Here is a 21,013-nt window from a genome sequence, read left to right as displayed (position 1 = left end):
CTTCCTGTAAACGGTAGCGTAATGAAACTGGCAAATGCTGTTGTAGTTATTTATTTAAGCGATCCTTTCTTTTAAAGGGAGGTGTGTGCTTCTTTCATGGTAGTTCCCTTGGATATTGTAAGTTTGGTATCTCTACTCTTCCTGGACTGTGTGTCCAAAAGTGTTTGTTGTGAGAAAAGTGCCATTTGGGCGGGGGGGCAGACAGTGCCAATAAAATACCTGCCAACATCAGCATATCACCCCTACCATACCAGCCTTAACTGTTGATAAGGAGCAGGGTGGATCTATTTCTTGTTGTGCAAGCTTAGTATTGTCGCTAAAACAGCAGACTCATGGGATGAAGTAGCTTTTTTTCAATCTGTTATTGCCCAATTTCTGTTAGCCTGTGTGAATTGTAGCCTTGACTTCCCAGCTTTGGCTGACTTTATGTGGAGTTGGTCTTATGCTGCTGTAATTTGAACGTGTAGCACATTAAGAGAGACGTTATCCCACACACCTTGACTGTAACCAGTAATAACTGTAACCAGGGACAGAAGTTCCTGACACCAACAGCCATGCTGTGTACAAAATCTTGTGAACTTTCTTTCCTTGTCATTCTACTTGGTTGGATGCCTAATGCTCATGTGGATGTCTAATTGCTTTATGTTGTCTTATGATTGGCAAATTTGCTTTAAGGAATACAACAGGTGTTCCCTGTTAGGTGGCTAATGTAACTGCACTGTATTTTCTTAGGTAGATTTGAATTCAGTCCATGACTCAAAATGTTTGTGCTACCCTTGTGCTTAGTAGTTAGAGTCGGACATCATGCGTTGGTTGGTGTTTCTTGATCGATCAGACCATGCATCGTGCTTCTATGTGCCACAGATGTTTCCGTGGCATCAAACCTGTGATCAGGCCTTAAACCCAGACAAGGTCTTATTGAAATGATGGTTTGGTCAGGGAGTCAGGGGATTGACCCTCTGTAGCTTTAACTGCCTCAGTGCACAGTACCCTCAACCTCCTCTCCCCGCACCCCTCCAACACACACACACACACCCTAACCATGCTACTTCCCCCCACTACACACACACACGCACGCACACACCCTTTCTATCACCCCGCAGCCCTCTACACTCCCCCCTTCCCCCTCTCCCTGCTCTGCAGCTTCAGGCGCCCGCGGGCACTGGAGATGCACGCATGCGTTGGCTCACTGTGTGGGGCTTTGTCTGTTTTGTGGGATTCGATATATGTGTGTTAGCATGTGTTACTGTGCTACTTTATGTGTGCGTGCCTGCGTGTGTGTGTGCGTGTGTGTGTGCATATATCTGCGGACAAAAGAAGCTACTCAGCCTACCTCTTCACGCACTTCACAACAATCACCGATGCTCCTTTTTGAGCTTTTTCTTCTTTATGTCTGTGGAAATGTCCCGCTGGGACACCTTTAGTTTTGTGATTTGCAGAAACATTGGCATATTATTGCACTTTATAGGCATAGTTGTAAACGTCCAAAGATAACCTTTAATGTTTTTTTAAAAGTTAGAGGATAATCGTGGAAGAAAACCTGTTAGAGGCTGTAAAAGACTTGATACAGGAGCAGAGGTCCGTCTTTGAGCGTTAGAATAACCGTAAACACACAGCAGTGGTAATGACTATGATGGTACAGCTTATATCAAAGTGGTTTTTATGAAGTTATTCACACTCATAAAGCTCAGAAGGATACATTTTAAGCACAACCACAAGGTTTTCCTAGTTTTTGCCCCTAAAATAACTAAATTAGTGAGATCATTTATATACATAATTTTGTAATATATATTTCGTTTCATCACAAGATGTCTCCTCTCGACGACTGTAAATCACAGCCAAAACTTCGTTTCTGACTTCATTTCCTACCTTTTCCGTTTGCCTTCGTCTGACTGCCAAGGGGAATAGCCCTGCTGTAACCTTCCAGTTCGGAACCTCGCAGCGTTCCCTTGTATTCTCCCAAATCTAAACCCACTGAACAGAGTTTCAACCCCTTCCACGGTGTCAGTCCCAACTCCAGCCGCAGCCGGGGCTTTCATGTGCGACTGACACATAAATAACCAAGTCTGTCCGCCACCCAGGCAAATTCAAATGCACCTGTCAAAGTGATGAAGCACCCGCCCGCAGGGAAGCATTGTTTACATTTTCACTCCACTCTTTGCAAAAGTGAGATTCTAATTATTTTCCCACTGTAAATTAAAGCCAAGTGGGACAGAACTACAAACCAGAAAGGATCATGTCAGTGGAGAAAACTCCTGCCTTCTCACAGCGTAGATTTGCGAGGGCTGGGAAAGATGCAGGTGGCAGAACCCGGGAAAGGTCAGCGACTTCGTTTTCAAGTGGTCGACGGGAAGGCAGAGAAAGTTGGGAGGCAGGAAGATATGTACAGTACAAGTCACACACACCAGACAAGCTCTGTTCGGCTAATTACCATCGAGAGCTGGATAAATAACAACATGCCGTATAACACAGGCTGCAACTGATACACAATGCAAACTATTCTTACCAGAAAACCTGCTATTATGGTTGTTCTTATCTTACGATCCCAGATGACGGAGTGCCACGTTATTTGTGCTAGGGAATCAAAACATCTGAAACATGAGGAATATGCAAATAGTCGAAATCAAACACGGCAAGGTATATCTTGGAAAAGAACATGCATAAACTGATTATGACAGCTATCTAGTTTGGATCAATCATTAAACAATCAGAGGGGTTGACAAGCCTGTTGTTGTCCGTGCCTTAGGCTCCTGTTCTGGACAGTAGCCAGCTCGCCTGCTGGTGCAGACTCCTCCATCTCGCCTCCTTTCAGTACCAAGCAGGCAAACATAATTTACGCCGTAGACTATGTGCGCAAACATGTGTCTTAAAACATAAACACTGGTTGACGTGTGCCAAGACTTTCCTCAATAAAATGTTAATATTTAGTTCACAAAATTAACTCTACCTAGGGCTGTGTTTGTTTGTGTTTATTAATCACTGATTGGTCCACGTCAGTATTCCAAAAGGTAGATTAATAATTGCATCTCTTAACGGTGAATGTTTTTTTCTAATTTGCCCGAAGGTCCTTTTCCTTTTTTTTTTTTTTGACACACTGTTTTGAGCACTGAAGAATAGCGAGGCTTACAACAAGGTCCTTAGGTTGAGGTTGAACTGCTTTGGTTGTCAGCAGGGTAAGCCAGATGGATTCACTGTGGGGAAAAAAAAAAAAGCTCTTCCATGAGAGTCAAAAGCAGACATGCACTTAAGAACCGGCGTGACACAAAGTGTCAGACAATTTGCCTTGTAAAAGTAGCTATACTGCCCTGAATTACAACTGAAAACATGAATGTATTTTGTGCAACATAACGCGATGAAGCACATATTTAATTTTTTCAAGTGGAAAGATGAGAATATGAGAAAATAGAAAAATATTTTTCACAATAAAAATCTGAAAAGTGTGGAGTGAATTAGCATTCACCTCTCTTTGCCTTATAACCCCTAGAATAATTCCCCTCATTAGTCGCATAACTGAGTTCAAACATTTGCCGGCTAATGGAAGTAAAAGTTTCAGCTGTTCTGTGAAAGTCTTTGGAAGACAACGTTATTGAACTTCCAGCAACACAAGGACCAAATAGCACACCAGACAGACCAGGGAAGGTAAAGGCCAGGTTTGAGGAAAAAAAAAAAAATCTAAAGCCTTTTGACACATCATAGGCACTATTTAGTCCATCATTTGAGAATGGAAAGGGTATGGGACAATAGCAAACTTACAAAAACAGTGCTTCACTTAAACGGACTGTCCCAGAAATATTTGTCCACGCTCAAATGCCTGACAAGTCATGACGTATTGTTAAATTTGCGCTCTTCTATTCAGCCTGATTGAGTTTTTTTCCTCATCATTTGCACTGTGACATAGAATGGTGGGTGTGAAATTGCATCTTCCCCCAGAAAAAAACAGACTATGTGGTGAACCACAGCAGATGCACTATCCCCACTTCCTGATCCTGTGTCTCTCCTTCTCTTCCAATGTTGATTTGTGGTAATGTCTGCAAATTTCAAAATTTATGTCCCTGCTGGAAAGCATGGTTTGCCGTTTATAGTCTTCCACTAAAAGAAAACAAGACCCGTCTTTCCTGATACAAGTCAAATGACTGATGTGGACTCTATCAGATTTCTAAATACAGACCTCGACAATAAATCCTGGCTTGATTGGGTTTGAATTGGGTTAACTCACTTGAATGCTATCTGCTTAACCCACAGCTGGCCTGTCTGCTCCATGCAGGCATTGAACCTAAATCAGTCACTTAGTGCTATCAAATGGAACAATGGTGGAGTGGAGAGAGCACTCAAGCTGGGGCTAGAAGCCAGACTAGCACCATAACGTAACACAACAGACCAGAACAGAGTAGTGCTGAGCAGACAGGCCTCTTCTAATGCTCTTTCCTTTTTGTGTCTCAGCGGTGATGCTCCCTGAGAGCCATGGTGCGTTGCATGAAATGGCATCATCCAAACAGAACACACAAACACCTTTTCAAGCTTTTGTCTAATCTTGTCAACTTGATTTCACGTGCTAATTAGTGTAGGATGGTAGCATGGCTAACATAAAACAAACCTATTTCCATGCAAGCCAAAATACATACTCTTGCTCAATCACAACAGATAATTTGAGCAGGTGTGTTTAACCAAAGTGACGTATAGCACAGGCTCGGGATGCATAGTGTGCCTATCATCACTGTACAGCTTGGTTTTCAGGAGTCTGGTGAAGGTCCATAACTGAGTCACAACCACATATGTGGCCAGTGGAGGGGAAAGATGTTTCATTTACAATTTGTTTAGATAATTGTCTTTTTTTTTTTTTTTAAATGACATCCTCAACCTGTATCAGACCTTTATGTTACGTAACTCTAACAATCCGTTGCATTATAAATGCACAAGGTAAGTTGTGAGAACAGACCATTTCAATTTGAAGGTTTATGTATTAGAGCTTCTTTTTTTTAAAGTTGGACCCCTGGACCAATAGAAAAACAATCCTGCTAAGTAGATTCTCTGCAAAGTAAGTCTCACATGATACGCGCTTGGTAGGGAGACGGTGTCCCATAGTTTTTTAACTTGCGTACTAACAGAACTCGCTGATTATTTCTTGATGAATATTGTAATGATCACATGTTTTCTTGTTAGGGGCAGGTCTGGTTTAGTTAAATACAAAATCTATAAGTTAGATTGGAGGTATTGGCTGGATTTTTAAACTGATATTAAGAAAAGCAGCTCAAACTGGATAATGGATCCAACCCCATGCCATTCCATCTTTGGAACCCATTTTGTAATAAATTTAGCATCAAAGCAGTCGTGCAGTTGTCATACGACACACACTGGCACAGAAATGGCACTCATAATTCATTTGCAGCAGCAAGGTCATTCACCTTAATGCTAATTTACATGTACACCACAAAAGTCTATAAAAATACTTTGTTCTAACTCAGACATTTCGTTATCTGAGTTGTAATGTGACCAGATCCAACTTCCTCACAACCCGATACCTGACACACAGGTGTCAGGTCTTAATGAAATATTGCCAGATACCTGTGAATCTGGTATTAGGACAGTCTTTCAAATGAAATGTTGTACACGCTCCTACACAAATAAGAAGGTGACTGTGCTGGAAGAAATCCAGCTTTCTCGCTCTCTGAGAGAGGGAGAGAGGGAGAAAAAGAAAACATCAATGTACACACGCTATCCAAACAGACTGATTACTGCCTTGCAGAGGTGCTGATTACTTAAGAAATTCAAGTAATCAGTTACCACCAGTGTGGGCCGAGGCCAGGCTTGAAGCAAAGCGCAGTTGAGGCGATTTCTCTAATGAGAGTCTAAATTAGAACGGAAGAGATGCATTCCTGTATCCCTAGACCAAACATTCTCTCTCTCTGTCTTTTTTTTCTCTCTCCCTTTCTCTCTTACATCTTATGCTTCAGTTTTTTTCTTATTTGCTTTTGTGCCTCTTTGACACTTTGACAATGAGGGCCTTTCTACTTACTGGGGTGTCTGCCTCGCTCTTTATGCTATGTCTCTAATTACAACTTTGGTAATGGCTTCCACTGTTTTCTCAGCGAAGTGCCTAGAGTTGTGTTTGCGTTTATAAGTATGAGGGTGACATTGATACGCCGCCCCTCCTTCAGTTTGACCCTGCCACTCAGGGCCCACTGAATGAGTTTACCTTTTTTTCTTTCTCTGTATTTTTAAACGAATCATAATTACACAGCCAATTAGGGGGTCACCTTGAAGAACTTTCTTCTCTTTATGACTCTGACTGTGTGTGTGTGTGTGTGTGTGTGTGTGTGTGTGTGTGTGTGTGTGTGTGTGTGTGTGTGTAGTGTTCACTACTGTGAGCCTGCTGCTTGGTTGAAATCCACTTAATGGCTTTGACAGTGGGTTCCAAAAGTATCCATACCTCTTGAGCATTATCACGTCACAAACATAAACTTCATTGTGTTTTTTTTTTTTTGTTTTTAATTGGGGTTTCATGTGATGATCTTTTATCTTGTGTTTTCTCTTTGTTTTGTTTTTTTTTCACATTCATGATATTATAAGATTCCTTGTGGTTTTGTTTTGAAAGTTTGTTCATTTTAATCCCTCAGATGACCCTAAACATACAACCAGAGCTGCAGTAGGTGGCCTTGATGGCTCATACAAAGTTCTACCAAACTCCAATTGATAACATGGTTGGTCATAAAAGTTTGACTACCCAGTCTGAAACCGTTTGAGCTTGTCTTGGTTTATCATATAAAGTCCCTCTAACGTTATTTAAAGGTCGTGGTTGTGATGAGGTGAAACAATTAGAGCGACAGGAATGTTTTGCAAAGGCACTGCAAGTCTTAAGATGTGAAAACGCAGAGCGCAGTTCCTTTCCTTTCTAGCTGGATATTGTCTTTTGTAAACGTCTATTTTGCCAATTATTTGATTTGATGTATAAGAGATCTGATAAATCAACATTCCAGCCTTTCAGCCATAAACACTTTCACAGAGGGGGAATGAGCTTCCATGATCTTCACACATGGATGACTTCGAGTTACATGACCTATATAACATGTTACATGCCCCGCTGGCTCCCATGTCTCACCCTGATATGGAAGAGCAGCACATTACAGGTGTGTAAGCCCCGCACACAAACACACACAGAGTGGAGTCATGAACAAAGCTGTTTTCTGGATTATACCGCTCACATGATCACGAACGCAGCCTGTCCCTTATACCTGCTGCCCTTCGGGTCCCGTAGGATTCCCTTATTTTGTGCTTTGTTTTGGAACCATTTCATTTTTTTTATTGTAAAAAAAAAATGTAAAAAAAACTTATCAGTATCTGACTTGAACAGTGCCATCCATATTTCTCTCATTTTGCCTGTGGGTGAGCAGGTGGCGGTTTATGACTCTATCTGGACAGCAGAGGACTCTCTCTCCAGCCCCGCTGCCCCCGGTGATGAGCCTCACACTGTGGACGGTTTGCCGCCGGAGAGCGAGACCAGCACTCATGTCGTAATCCAAACCCTGTACCTGAGTGGGCTAAAACAAAGATACAGACACTTCCTCCGACAACCTGATGGGGCTATCATTGAGGTGAGATTAAAGAAGAGGCGTTTTCTTAATGGTTCTTTGGGCAACTTATCCATTTTCCGAGTAGAATTATTTGCATGTCTTGTGCTCTGAAGAAAAAAAAGAGAGATGCGAACAAAAGAAAAAAATAATACATGCAAATCATAAGCAGCTCCACGGATCAGAAAATTCACATAATTTGCAGTGAATCATTGAAAGGACAAAATCTGTGGTAAGTTACAGTAAAAATCATAAGTTTGGGTCTACCCATTGTAATAGATTTTTGAATAAATTACAATGATTTTAGAGAGTCTATTTCAGCAGGTGGGCACTAAATAAACATCCCTTTTTGTTTTGTTCAGCCTTATCTGACGCGGGTTGTGGCAACAACTGAACTCTATGCTCTTCCTCAAGAAGACTCCAAGTGAATGTTTATGCAGTGAGGTATCATTAAATTAAGACAACGATGAGTATCAGACATCTAAATTTTGCAGCACGTTTTGATACAAGCCAACAATGGTTTATGCAATGCAAAATTATCAGCTCAAAGAACCCCGCTTTATTTTTGTGTGCTTTTTTTTTTTTTTCTACACGTACACACAAAAGAAACATACGAGATTTCTCATTCTGATGAGTGGGTCTCCATGGTGGCAGAGTTATTAGCACCGTCGCCTTGAAGCTTCCTGGATTTGAAAGCTGGAATGAGATCTGTCTGCATGGACTTTGAACGTCCGCCCATGCATGTGTGTTTACTCTCTGGGTACTCCGGATACCCACGGTTCCAAAATGTGCAAGTAATGTTGTTTGGTCACTTGATGCCCTTGAGTCTGAGTGTATATGTCTGTTTTTTTTTTTTGTGTGTGTGTGTTTTTTTGCCATGTGTGGCTCTGTGTTGCCCTGCGGTGGACTGGCTGTCTGTCCCTGTCCCTCTTCCAATGTCCCTACAACGTTGAGCAAGCACAGAAAATACATGGAAAGATGCTCAACTTTTTCTGATTGAATTCATTTAATACATTTAATTTCTTAATAAAAGGAGGATTTCTTTTTGAAGACTTTTAGGTACTGCATTCTCTTCACCCTTCTTTATTTTATTATGTTTTTTAACTCTCACTGTATGTGGTGTTTTGTAATATAGTGCAACACGTTTTTTTTTATATTTCTGTCTGTGAAAAGGGCTATATAAATAATAAACACAATTTACTTACATACTCGAAAGTTGCTCAAAATCTGTGGAAAGAGCTGCTGCTGAAGCAGGAATGTATTATTCAGTCCTCAATCATTCTGTCACACCCCGAGCAACCTGGATCGTCTCAACAAAATTAATATTTTAAAGTTGAAATGTCAAAGAAGTGAAGAGAGAAAATGCTTGATGTGCCAACAATTAGCTCTGAGGCTCTGTTATGTCCTAATGGTCCTCAATCATAAACCACCAGATAAATGAGCTTATTTAACAAAACATGATGATGGTGTATCTGTTTCTGGTGTCTCCATGCTGGCCTGTTTGTGTGTGCATAGCCCATAGACTTGTGCAAGGTAAACGACATAACAAGGAGGCTTGTTCATCACTGAAAGTAGACACATTGCAAAAACAAACGAAATGGCAAAAGCAATTAATTTTCTGCAAGCACACAAACAGATGTTCCCACTAATTTCTAGCGATAAAAACATTGATCACAACATATTTTCTTTGTGGAGAAAAATAAAGTTTATGACAATGGACTTCTGCATTCGAAGTCAGAATTCACAGAGGCCACGCGTGGATGTCGCCGTCTGCAGGAAATTATTTGGCGTTTCTAAAAAACCCTGCAGGTTTTAGGGTATTTCTAATTTCTAGCTTCTTTGCAAAACAGTTGAAGCTCCGTCAGAATGGATGGAAATTACTTGGCTGGTCTTCTGATTCAAACGTTTCCCTGTCCGACCTGTCGGTGTAGAGACAGAAATGTCTTGGTAGACTTGCGGTTGGGCCACATGTCTACATTATGGATCACAGTGATGCAGGTGATGATTAAATATTACAATATTCTACTATAGCCTAACCTTGATTTAAACATCTCTATAATTTTCTGGCCACTTTGGTGTTATTTTCTCTCCATAATGATCCAAACATATTCTCAAACAGACTTCTGAAATCTTCACAGAACAGCTGCTATTTATACCGAGAACAAATTACACACAGGTGGTCGTATAATGACAAAATGGGGGGAAAAAAAAAAAAAAAGTTTGTATGAACACTTTCACAGTTTTCTAATTGGACTGCATTGATAATATGACCTATATTGTCTTTTTTAGAAGTTAAATGATGATCTCGCCTTTTCAGTTACTGAGCAGATATTTAGAAATGACTTATTTCCTTGAAGGAGTTCTGTTTGTTTGGGCAGAGGTGTCCTGAAGAACTTGTTTCACTGAGTCTAACATGACCACAGATTTTAAGGCCGGCAGGACTCCAAATCACACCCAGATCTGCACTTTAAGTGAACACAGTAAAAAATTTAAAAAAAGCAGGTTCTTAGTGCCTGGAGCTAGTGAAATGAAGGCAGATCAAAAACTGTTAATTTGGGAGTGAAAGACAACAAAAGTCAGAAGTCGGTAAAAAAAAAATTGTTTATTCAGCAGTTGTGAAACATTTCATGTTGCCTGAAAGTTGTTTGTGCCGCATCCTTTGCAATTAGTTGAAATAAAGTAAAGTTGCTGTTGAGAATGTTTAGTCAAAACTATAACAATAATGAACTCTTTATTGACTTGCATGTTGAATTCTGCTTTAAAAAGTTAATATTAATGATCCATCATGTGCCTTCACTGAGTCTGTAGCCAGAGGCAGGTGCACGCTTGTGTGTGCGTGTGTGTGTGCGTGCACGCCTGTGTGTGTGTGTTTCTGACCCTACCGAGAGAATCTTCCCGCTGAATCCCAACAAAACAAGAAGTTAAAGCTCCTTTCCCATCAGTGCGCTCCAATAAAAGCCATTAAAGGTAAAGTGAGGTGTAGCTTTCCAAATACTCATTACCTATAAACAGATGTTCCACAGCTGCCGACTCGCAAAATGTGCTGTCGACAACAACCGTTAGGGCCGAAATTATGCACGGGAAGGCATCCATATAAGCTAGGACCTTCAGAGAAGGACTCATAACCACTCTGTCTGTAGAAACAAGATGGCTGATGAAGAAATTAATGCAGGCAAAGTCATTATCTTCCCTCCTAAAACCACAGTGGGTTTATGTCCCCCTGTGCCGCTTTTTCTCCGAGGCTAGCATTTAAGTGTCGGCGGACTTATAAAAAGATAGGACAAGCCAACTGTGCTCCTTTTGTCTCCTTTTCCTCCATATGGGTGACAGCAGCATATGCAAGAACTGGCTCAGCTTCTGTAAAACTTCCATTAAAGATGCACAACTAAGGCTCTGCCAGCTTGAATATTACCTCTCTCTGCAAATTATTTATGGCTCGGAAAAAGCGCTGATGATGAGCATCTCCAGCGACTTGAATAAATAAAAGAACTTTTCTCTGCAATTTTTTTTCTGGTGCTTTTCTTTTTTTTTTTTTTTTTTTCGCGTCTCCTTGTGGATGCGCTCAGTCGCAGAAACAAAAGGTGTGCAGTTTATTTAACAGTAAGATTTTATTAGCTGACATGTAATTATCTTGGCTTCAGCAGGGGTGAAAGTGTTGCGGTGCAATTAGGAGAGGTTATCGCCCATGTAGGTAGCGGATTTTTAAGACTACAAAGAAAACAGATTTGGTGAGGATAATTATGCAGTAGCAATATTTTGAATTAAAAAAAAAAAAAAAATATATATATATATATATATATATATATATATATATATATAGAAGAGTAGCTTAGATTTCATCATGATATTCCATTAAATCTGTCATTATTGTGTGTTTATTGTGTGTTTTGTTTCCTTTTTGAAAAAAAAAAAATGGCATGACTCAGCCTACTGTCCGTCTTCAAATGACAACGTCTCTCCACTGGACCAATATTGACCTAATTTAGCATGCAGAGAATATGAAGAAGTTAACCTTTCGCAGAAACACCTTGCAGCAACATTAATTGACAAACTGCATCAATTCTCCGTCTCCCCCCCGTCTTGTAATTACTCTGCTGCATGTTTGATTGCCACTGTGGAGGCTTAGGGCCGATGCTTCATTTCCGTGAGGTCGACAGTGACCGTCAAAAATATGAATTTGATTTGCACAGGAAGTTAGTGTGCTCTGTATTGTGTCTCTCTCTCTCTCTCTCTCTCTCTCTCTCTCTCTCTCTCTCTCTCTCTCTCTCTCTCTCTTTGTGTGTGGGAGTGTGTGTGTGCGTGTGCAATGAAAAGACACTTGGAAAGAGATAAAGGAATGTCCTTGGCTCATTGCAGTATGTTGCATCAGGAGACTGATGCCTCCCTAGCAGCCATGTCTGTTTGACGGGAAAACTTCTCGGAAGCGTACGACATGTAGTTATCAGACAAGTTTATACTGGTTTAACGTCGCAGAGAAATTGGTGGAACCTTTTTTTTTTTTATATGTCCCTCTTTTCCTCCTATAGTTGATTGTTTATATTATATGTAGCTCAGATGGGTTACCTATGTTTTAATAAAGTAAAATCTCAAAACAAAAGGCTGTAAAAAGAAGTTTTTATAAGGGCTACCAGAGAGGTTTCATATTGACTTCCTATATGTACCCAAGTAGATCTTGTAATAGGTCCTGAGTAAAATACAGTATATTGTCTACATTGAGTCGCCCATAAAATGTATTAAAATCAAGTGTTTTAATCACTTCCTCTCCTTAAATCAGCAAGTGCAGTGTAAAGCATCAGACCAATATATTCTCAAGCATAGAATACGAGTCCTCTGAAGTAATGAGTCACTTTTGTGGTCTGGCAATCTGATCAATGAGGCGAAATTTAACATCTGCTCCCAGTAGAGTTTGGATTATAGCTCAGCTTCATTTAAATGTATTCCCAGTGCTGCAAAAGAGAAGACGTTTTGGAGAATTTATTTTGATCAAGCCGTCTAGATGATCATAAGAAGTAATATAGCAGTCACTTACTTTTTTTTTTTTCTTCTTTTTTTTCCCCTGAAGGTGATTGGTGAACTACATGGATTGGACAATTCAACCAAGGAGGTGCCTTCTTGCCTGGATCAGAGCTCATCCTGTCAAAGAGAGGACAAGGCGAGTGCCAGCATCTCCCTCCAGCTTCGGAAACGAAAAAAATTGTTTGGCCGTAAGTGTTGCTTTGATCCTTTTCCTGACATGTAAACTTTATTGTTAATCAGATACAATTCATTTAAGTGAAAGTCTTAGCCATATCGCTGTAAACGTTCCCTGCCCTCTAGGGTCCAATCGTGTGGAGCCGATAGCAGGAAGTGGATGTGGCTCGAGTTTTGCAAGACTGCCAGACCTCACTCAGTAGCAACGAAGACCACGTAAAGATTTGACCGCGTCCCAACACATGAGTCAGTGACATTTGTGACACGGCAATTTCAGCGTTTCTAGATAGCAACAGCTGTTAATTACAAAAACATTGTTTTATTCTAACTATAATGCTAGGCTAATGTTAGCATGTTTACTCAGTTTTTTTTTTTTTTAACATGCTGATTGGGTTGTAGTCGCTTGGATGCCAATTTTGTGTTAACAAGAAAAAAATGACAACTTCATAAAGGTTTCACTTTCCTTTGAACTTTGTGACATTTAATGACAAGTGTTTGACCACCTGACATGGCAGCGACACAAAGGTGGTAATATGAATATTAAGGAACTCTTAAAGATTCTTAGGAAAAATCTATACTTTTTGTATCAACAAAATTTCGTTCAGTAATAATCATGAAAAACAGGCTGCGCAAATTGCGACTGCGTACTGCTGACGAAATTAAAACCGTCAGTATGTGTAGATGCGTTCAGGCAGGGAGTCCAGTAGAGATCCTTGATCCAATTTAGGATCAAATATAGGAATCTCCACCGAAAAACATACGAGTAACACTTTCTTGAGCACCGTTCGTGGTGCTGTGGGTTGCAACGTTTTGTCTCCGAGATCCTGTGCAGGCAAACACAACCGACAAGTCATCTGTGACCCAACGACGTCAATAAACACTTCGACAACTCTCTGACAATCGCAGGTTGTCGGCTATCGCACACTGCCTCGGCTGAATGAAATATGAAGATTCCTAAAGTCACTAATCAGAAGACAAGTGATAAAATATCAATTTTGGCCTCACATTAAACAGGATAATTTTCAGGCCAGCTTGATTTGTATTGAATATGTGTCTGCTGGCCGGTGCTTAGTGTAATGAACTGGCTCACAAATCAGGCTGGAATGGCCGCCTACTTACACATATTGCTTAATTAAAGGTTGTGAGCTTATTAGCATGTGTCTCTGGCGCAGGGCGCAGGATGATGGGGAGCACGACTGATGTCGTTCAGAGCTTTTTTATGGATGGCTAACCTATCCCACTAAAGCCATCGCCCCTCTAAAATCTGATCTTAATAACCTGTCATTTTCATTGATGATGATTTCCCCTTTATGGCTGGCCATTACGGATCAAGTTCAGGGTCTCGCCGAATGGTCATAGCGGCCATTTGTGCTCATCATTATCAAGAATATGCCTTACTTTGGCCTTGAAGTTGCCGCTCACCTCCATGTTTAAACCATCATAGCTGTGGCCCCGGGGTGCCAGGGACAGTGCATATGGACACACACAGCACAGCACACTCGGATATATTCAATATCCATTCAGCTCCGAAAGGCAGTTGGGCCTTCGCAGCCTTAAAGGAGAGGAAAAGAAACCCCCCATAAAAATATATAAAAAATGTGTTAAATTGAACATCCAGAGATCGCTCTGGTCATATGTTTCGGGTCACTGCCCTGCTTGAAGGTGAACCTCTGCCCAGCCCAAGTTCCAGGATGAAGATTGTGCTTTAGTTTGCATCACAGGTTGAACAAAAGCATCCCAACATCTTAATGCTACCAATGCCATGTGTAACCGTGGAGACGGTGGATTGAGATTGACACGGATTGTAAGTTTTTTTTTTTTTTTTTTTTGCCACATATGATCTTGTATTCCTGTTTCATGTAAAAACAGGACAGAATATTTGAACATTGCTACATGGAAAAAAAAAATAGAGTTCAAACTGAATGAATGCTTAGTGCACGTTACAGAATAAAGGAAATGCTTTGTATTGGCTAAAAAGTATTTAGAAAATCGCTGTACAATTGAAATATATTATGACTGCACCTCTAAGATGCAACGAAATTTCGTTCTGTATACACCTTTGTGCATGCAAAATGATAATAAAGTCTAAGTCTAAAGTCTAAAGTCTAAAGTCTAAAGATGCTTGTGAAATCATATTTTCATCTTGCCCTCTTGTTTGTGTGACTTTAGCCAGAGCCAGTTAGTCTAGTTAGGAATGACTCTATTAACAGTGACAGTGCTACACCCCCAATTCAATCAATCCTCTAATGAACATTAAGCAGAAATCCTCCCTTTCAGAGAGGACACGAAGCTTTCCCTTTCTCTAAATACTCTACCTTCGTGATTTTACCAATTTACTCAAACCAGCGGGTTATTTTCACTTGCACTATTCTCCTATGTAAAAGGGCAACATGGTTGTTGTTTTTTTTTTTTTTTTTTTTTTTTAATTATTCAACACAACAAAAATATTTGATTGTTGAGTTCATTTCTTTCATGTAAAGTCTTTGATGTTATTTCCCCTCTGCCGTCTTTCTCATTTTCTGCTTTGTGAGAGAATCGCCATCTTTCTTTATTCACGATCATCAAAACAATGCCCCATGCAATTTGTTCAAAACTGAGGGAAGCGCAGGTACAGGGAGGAGAAGAGGGGGCCAAAGGTAATTCACAGGTTCAAATATTTGATTGTTAATGACAAACACCACTTTCGGTGCAATTTAAATTTCAAATTGATCCCTGGGAGAAATTATTTCTGAGGGAGAAAAAAAAACATGCCGCTAGGTCTGCGCGCCACACATTTGCTGATTTAAGTTAAAAGAAAACCTTTTTGCAGAGCTATCATATGGGAGCTGCAACTTTTTGAAGTAGGTGCCCGCATACGCTCGGAGCCAGCCCAAACCTGGGGATCTTTCTGGAGAGTGAGGAAAGAAGGGGCAGAGGGGGGTGGGGGGTAAAATAAAACATAAAAAGGAGAAGAAAAAATAACACTTTGACTAATTCTATATTTATGTAGCCCTCAGCTCGAGGTGTTCACATAAAACAGCTTGTATTCAGAAGTGCTACGGTGATCGTTACGCTTCTCGTTGAGATCGGCGAGTCTCCGGGCAAGGTTGGCGGCTCCGGCTCAGACTGATTCAGTTGAATTAAAGTTGCCCAACTAAATAGATGGAATTTCAGCTCATACATTTCATCCCGTGTGTGTGTGTGTTTCATTTTTTATATATTATTATTATTAATTTCAAACCTTCTACGATTGTTCTAAGGGCAAACCCTTCTGTATTTCTTTTGATAGGGAAGGCTGTTGCACTTTTTGCTAACATGTCAGTCTTTTTTTTTATTTGAAGCTGAAATATAACTATGCGTTTTGGCAACTTTTTGATCAATAAAAAACCCTTAAGGAATTGGTTCATACATAAAAGAACCTTTTAAAAAAACATGGTAGTATGTAGTATATGTCAACATCAATTTTTAATATATATATATAACAGTAGCCTACTTATTGAAAGTTGGGCCAAATTAATTTACTGAAAAAGGTCAACACTAATTTCTTTGTACCAGAATACGAGTATCATAGCGACATGCCATTCAATAAAAGTCAAAGCAAATTTAAATTCTCCATCGGGTTTATCTGTCGAACCTGTTTTCCTCTCCACTGACCCTGAACTTGATTTCCTGGTTGCTTAAGTCAAAGAAAACGGCGCGCGGCTGCAGGGAGCGACGTCGACACCGTGCTATATTTTTGTGGCATCTAGATAGAGACGTTACGTTTACACACATATTTTTTTTTTTTTTTTCCTCTACCAGAGCTCGGTCAGGGGAGGCAGATGTCCTGCTCACAGAAAAAAATAAAAATAATAATAATAATAATTTGCAGTGAAAAGGGGCAATGGGGGTGAAGGGAAAAAAAATATATATGAATATGCAAATCTTGTCACAGTGTGGAGCCTTGTAATGAGTGGGAAATGTTTTCGCCATCTTTCATTATGCCGAGGTCATTGCTTAATGCCAGGCAGCTGGGCCAAGCTTCGTCTCTCTGCGGCCCCCCACACCCACCACCACCCACCCACCCACTCTCCCGTTGTCTTAAAAAAAATACTTGAACCAAATACTCTTAGCAGCAACTAGGGCTGTTGTAAACGAATATTTTAGTAATCGAGTATTCTATCGATTATTCTTACGATTAATCGAGTAATCGGATAAAAAAAATTATAAAATGAAATATTGGTAAATCTGGCATAATACCGGTGTTACTATCAGATATCAATATCAGTCCAATTTTTCATATTTGAGCATCCCTAACAGTTGCTTTATTGTAGTTTAGAAAACTAACCTGTAACAATAATAGCTCACTTTCTAAGTTAACCAAAAGAAAAGTTATAGAAAAATCTGAAATTATATTGAATTTAATAACAAAGAGGCAGGCTCACAAATATGCTTATAAAAAATGTCTACAATCCAGCTTTTAGTTTATGTATTCATCTTCAGTGAGTTTAATAGATTAATTAAACTCACCTTGCCACCTAACCTGTCACGCTTTGGGTTTGAAAATACGGGAAATGCCGCCTGGAGTGGGAGGAGAGGGCGAATGAACGAACGTAAGATGGGGCCGAGGGGAGGAAATAGACCAGCGGACTGACGAACCGTTAGACCGGGGGACGAACACGGGGGGAAGCAATACGGGATATTTACGACACCTTCACTGGTCACACTCAGAAACTCATCTACCAGCCATGTACGATGCGCTCCGCCACCCGTTTCTTCAGACCGGGATATGAAATTTATTGTGCGGTTCGTCGGTAAAGCTACATTTACACGGTAAGCATCAGCTACTCAGCCGCCCGCCCTGTTCAGGCTATCCGCTCACCTCAGCGCTCTTCCCGCCGTTCGCTTTCAACCAGCAGCCCCGGAGGAGAAATGCTGCCGTACTCCAGGCATTCCCCCAGTCATTTTAAGGATGCTTATTGGTTCCCCAAAAACGATAAAAAGTCGGGCATTATCATCAATCAATAAAATCCCCACGGGCCAATCTTGAAGATTGGACTTTATGCCGCTGAGACTTAGCTTTTGTCAACAACTCAGAGGCGGAAGTGAGAGCTCCGCGCAACGCAAATGAAGTCCCGGCCGGAACACAGTGCGCTAACTAATAAAACATAAATTAACGAAGCTTCGAGGCAGGTAAATTTTCTTCGAGGAATTTTAGTAATCGAGGTACTCGAATCATTCGAGGAATCGTTTCAGCCCTAGCAGCAACTCTGCATGTTGCTCTTCTTGGAAGAAAAGCTCGTAGTTACAGCTGAGTTTTGAGAAGACTTCATGAATAAAAAGGTTGCGCTATTGAAATATGCTTACCAGTTAAATAAAATATCTAAAAATAGGTATTTTAGTCGTATATCCACAGTTAAAGTGTGACACTTCACACACCCATTTACCTTTTTATAGCAACTACTCCTTTGCATGCGACACTGCACACTAGAGACTATTCCAGGGAACATCTGTCTCAGCAGAGACAGATGTCTCTGTCTCTGTTGGTCAACATGTTGGTCAACATTTGTTGACCAACAAATGTTTGTTGGTCAAGCCAACAAACATTTGAAAATATAACCAGCAGAATGGATGACTTAAACCTCTGTTTGGTCTTTAGGGTCTCCAAAAAGGCTTTTCTGAGTAACCTTGAGATTGTCATGGGTTGCTTATTTACCAGGTTACTTGTTTTAGTGACGTTGCTAACAGCTTCAGCTGAAACAACACAATGGTGCAAGGTGGAGGCAGCATCATGCTGTGATCCTGCTCCACCATAGGCAGAGATAAAAGCAAATAATGCTGATATTAATGTAGCTACCCGAGAAACTCAACACTAGCATCAGACAGGACATGAAATATGATGAAACCCAGCTAACTTTAGCGTAAAAATCCATTTATGCTGAATATGGGCCTGCAGACTAAATGGCGTAAAGTGAAAATATATATATATTTTTTTTTATGAAGGATCTATTTTTTTACCTTCTTTTAATATGGGTTGGTTTCTAGAATAACGTCATACTTTTTGAACCACTTTATGAAGACAAATGATTTTTATTAATTTGGAAATCCGTGCACAACTCCACAAAGCGTCCAACAAAGGAGCCGTTTCTTCTCTCCACTCGTGCCGAATGCTTAATCCAAATCAGCAACGGAAAACCTGGTTCTGAGAAAATGCGAACGTTTCCATCAAATTGATCAAGTGCGAATCGCGAGTAGCTCCTCTGAGGCAGAAGTTGAAAGAGAAAACGGCTAGTTGTTATAATTCCTTGCTTACCTTTTGATCACATTTTCTCTCGCGTGTTGCAGATTGCCAAGACAGCCCTCTGTTCTGCTGCCTCCTCACGTAAAAAAAAAAAAAAGCGTTCCTTACATTTCCGCTGGCGTCTGCCCGACTTTGAGCTATAGTTGTGATCATTAGGTAAACCCATCTTCCTCTCTTCTCATGCAGTCTTCAAATAATCCTGGGTCTGAATGCTAAAAATGTAATGAACTTCACGGTTCATTGTGTCTGACATTGCTTAATTAATGGGTGCATTTAAAGTACATAGGGCCTCTGTAATTGATTTATATGCATGATTTGCACATACAGCTGTTGTTTCCTGTAGGAGACTCATCACTCAAAACATGTTTGGGCTGATAATAGATTTCATAGGTGAGATCAAGTCGTTCTGTCATTCCTTTCATGTAAATGTTTTTTTTTTTTTTACTGCTTTTAGATTATGAACAACTAGTTAAGAAATCTGAATTTTGTTCAAACAATCTAGAATGTTTGAATTATTGTTTAACCCTTGCTTCAATGGGAATATTTTGTCTCATTTTACATTACTGGATAAATTAGATTTTTGTTTCTCTTCACATAAGGGTCAAAAATGGACACTAGCACAACCCATAAGTTGCCAGGGTGAAGGGTAAAGATCAGGATCTCCATCCTCCATAACTTGTGGTTTACCACCAAAAAATTAAATTGTCAAAAAAATTATTGGAAACATGCAAAAAGCTGGTCAGCAATTGCAATAAAAGAAGGATATTACAGCTGCAATGCCAATAAACCCAATTCTGCAGATTACTAGAGAGTGTATAAATACTTTTCAAACATACTTTGCGATTGCATTGTACATGAAGAGCAAAATATGCACACGTTTCTTCATGTCACGCATATATCAAATAGACTAAACAATAAAAAGAACAGTAAACAATAAGTAAACACATTATAGTGCAAATGGAGGAGTAACTGGTAAACTGGAGAAATTGTCGAGTAAACAAACGGACTACCTTTTCTTAAATGGACAAAGATAAAAGCTGAAACACGGTGTAAACATAATTGTTAAAAGCTTCTCTCTCTCTCTCTCTCTCTTTCCCTTTCCACTCATATCGAAACACAACCTTTGCTATGTTAGCATTTAGCCTTCATTGACTCTGGCCTTAATATGCTTAGTGTGGGCTCACACAGTGTGGTTCTAATTATTGTTTTCTGTGGAGATCTGGAGGTCGCTGGCCCTTAACCATTATTTGGTTTTGGACAAATTCTCTGTAGAGCTCAGATCAATCTCTCACCTAGAGAACATTCAAGCATATTTCTATCACCATCGTATTGATTTTTCCATGAGTGGGCCCTTGTTGTGTGTGCGTATAATATGTGTGTGCATGAAGTGTTTTCATGCTGGGGTTGCAGCCCGCAGCAGGCACACACACACGCGCACACACTCTCTCTTGCGTGCACAGGCTGTACACTGACACAGACACGCACGGTGTACTTGTTCTTTTATTCATTTCTGTAGACACCCCTTGGCATTTCAGTGAGTAAAATGCAGGCATTGGCATATTTAATGGCTTTAGATCTCACACACACACGCGCACACACACGCACACACACACACACACACGCGTGTATTCACGCACGTATGCACGTACAAATGCATTCCTTGTTAAAGCAGACGCCAAGAGAGCCGTGTCCTCTCAGGAGCCAGGTCTCTCGCTTTCTTTATTACGCGCGCTAATCAATACTAACTGGCCAGGCGTGTTGAGGTGTGCCATCTTTCCAACGTGCCACCGTGGCCCACCCAGCCGCCCTCACTCTGCCACCCCACCGTCCGGGCCCTCCTTTTCCTCCCTTCATTTGCGTTTCCGCACCCGAATCCCATTCATCTCCCCGTGAATCTATTATTCCTTGTCCCGTCGTCACATGATCCCGCCATCGGTCTGTCCACACCTTTTTCATGGTCCCCATCAATCCTTAGATTCATTGTTGTAGCTACAGTGAG

The 21,013-nt window shown here is 40.5% G+C and overlaps 1 protein-coding gene across 1 annotated transcript in view; it reads left to right on the top strand.

Moving 5' to 3' along the window:
- Positions 1–15,745, top strand: part of ofcc1 (orofacial cleft 1 candidate 1) — a 76,978-nt gene extending 61,233 nt beyond the window's left edge. The window contains exons 20-22 of the mRNA XM_088001633.1: positions 7,389–7,589; positions 12,628–12,769; positions 12,882–15,745. Coding sequence (XP_087857759.1) covers positions 7,389–7,589; positions 12,628–12,769; positions 12,882–12,958 — 420 coding nt within the window. The 3' untranslated portion in view covers positions 12,959–15,745. The remainder of the gene's footprint in view (positions 1–7,388; positions 7,590–12,627; positions 12,770–12,881) is intronic.
- The last annotated feature ends 5,268 nt before the right edge of the window (positions 15,746–21,013 follow it).

The sequence above is a fragment of the Poecilia mexicana genome, unplaced genomic scaffold (genome assembly GCF_051168715.1).
Source record: "Poecilia mexicana isolate PSO_F unplaced genomic scaffold, ASM5116871v1 scaffold_20, whole genome shotgun sequence".
NCBI lineage: Eukaryota > Metazoa > Chordata > Actinopteri > Cyprinodontiformes > Poeciliidae > Poecilia > Poecilia mexicana.
This window is presented reverse-complemented; position numbering and strand designations above follow the sequence as displayed.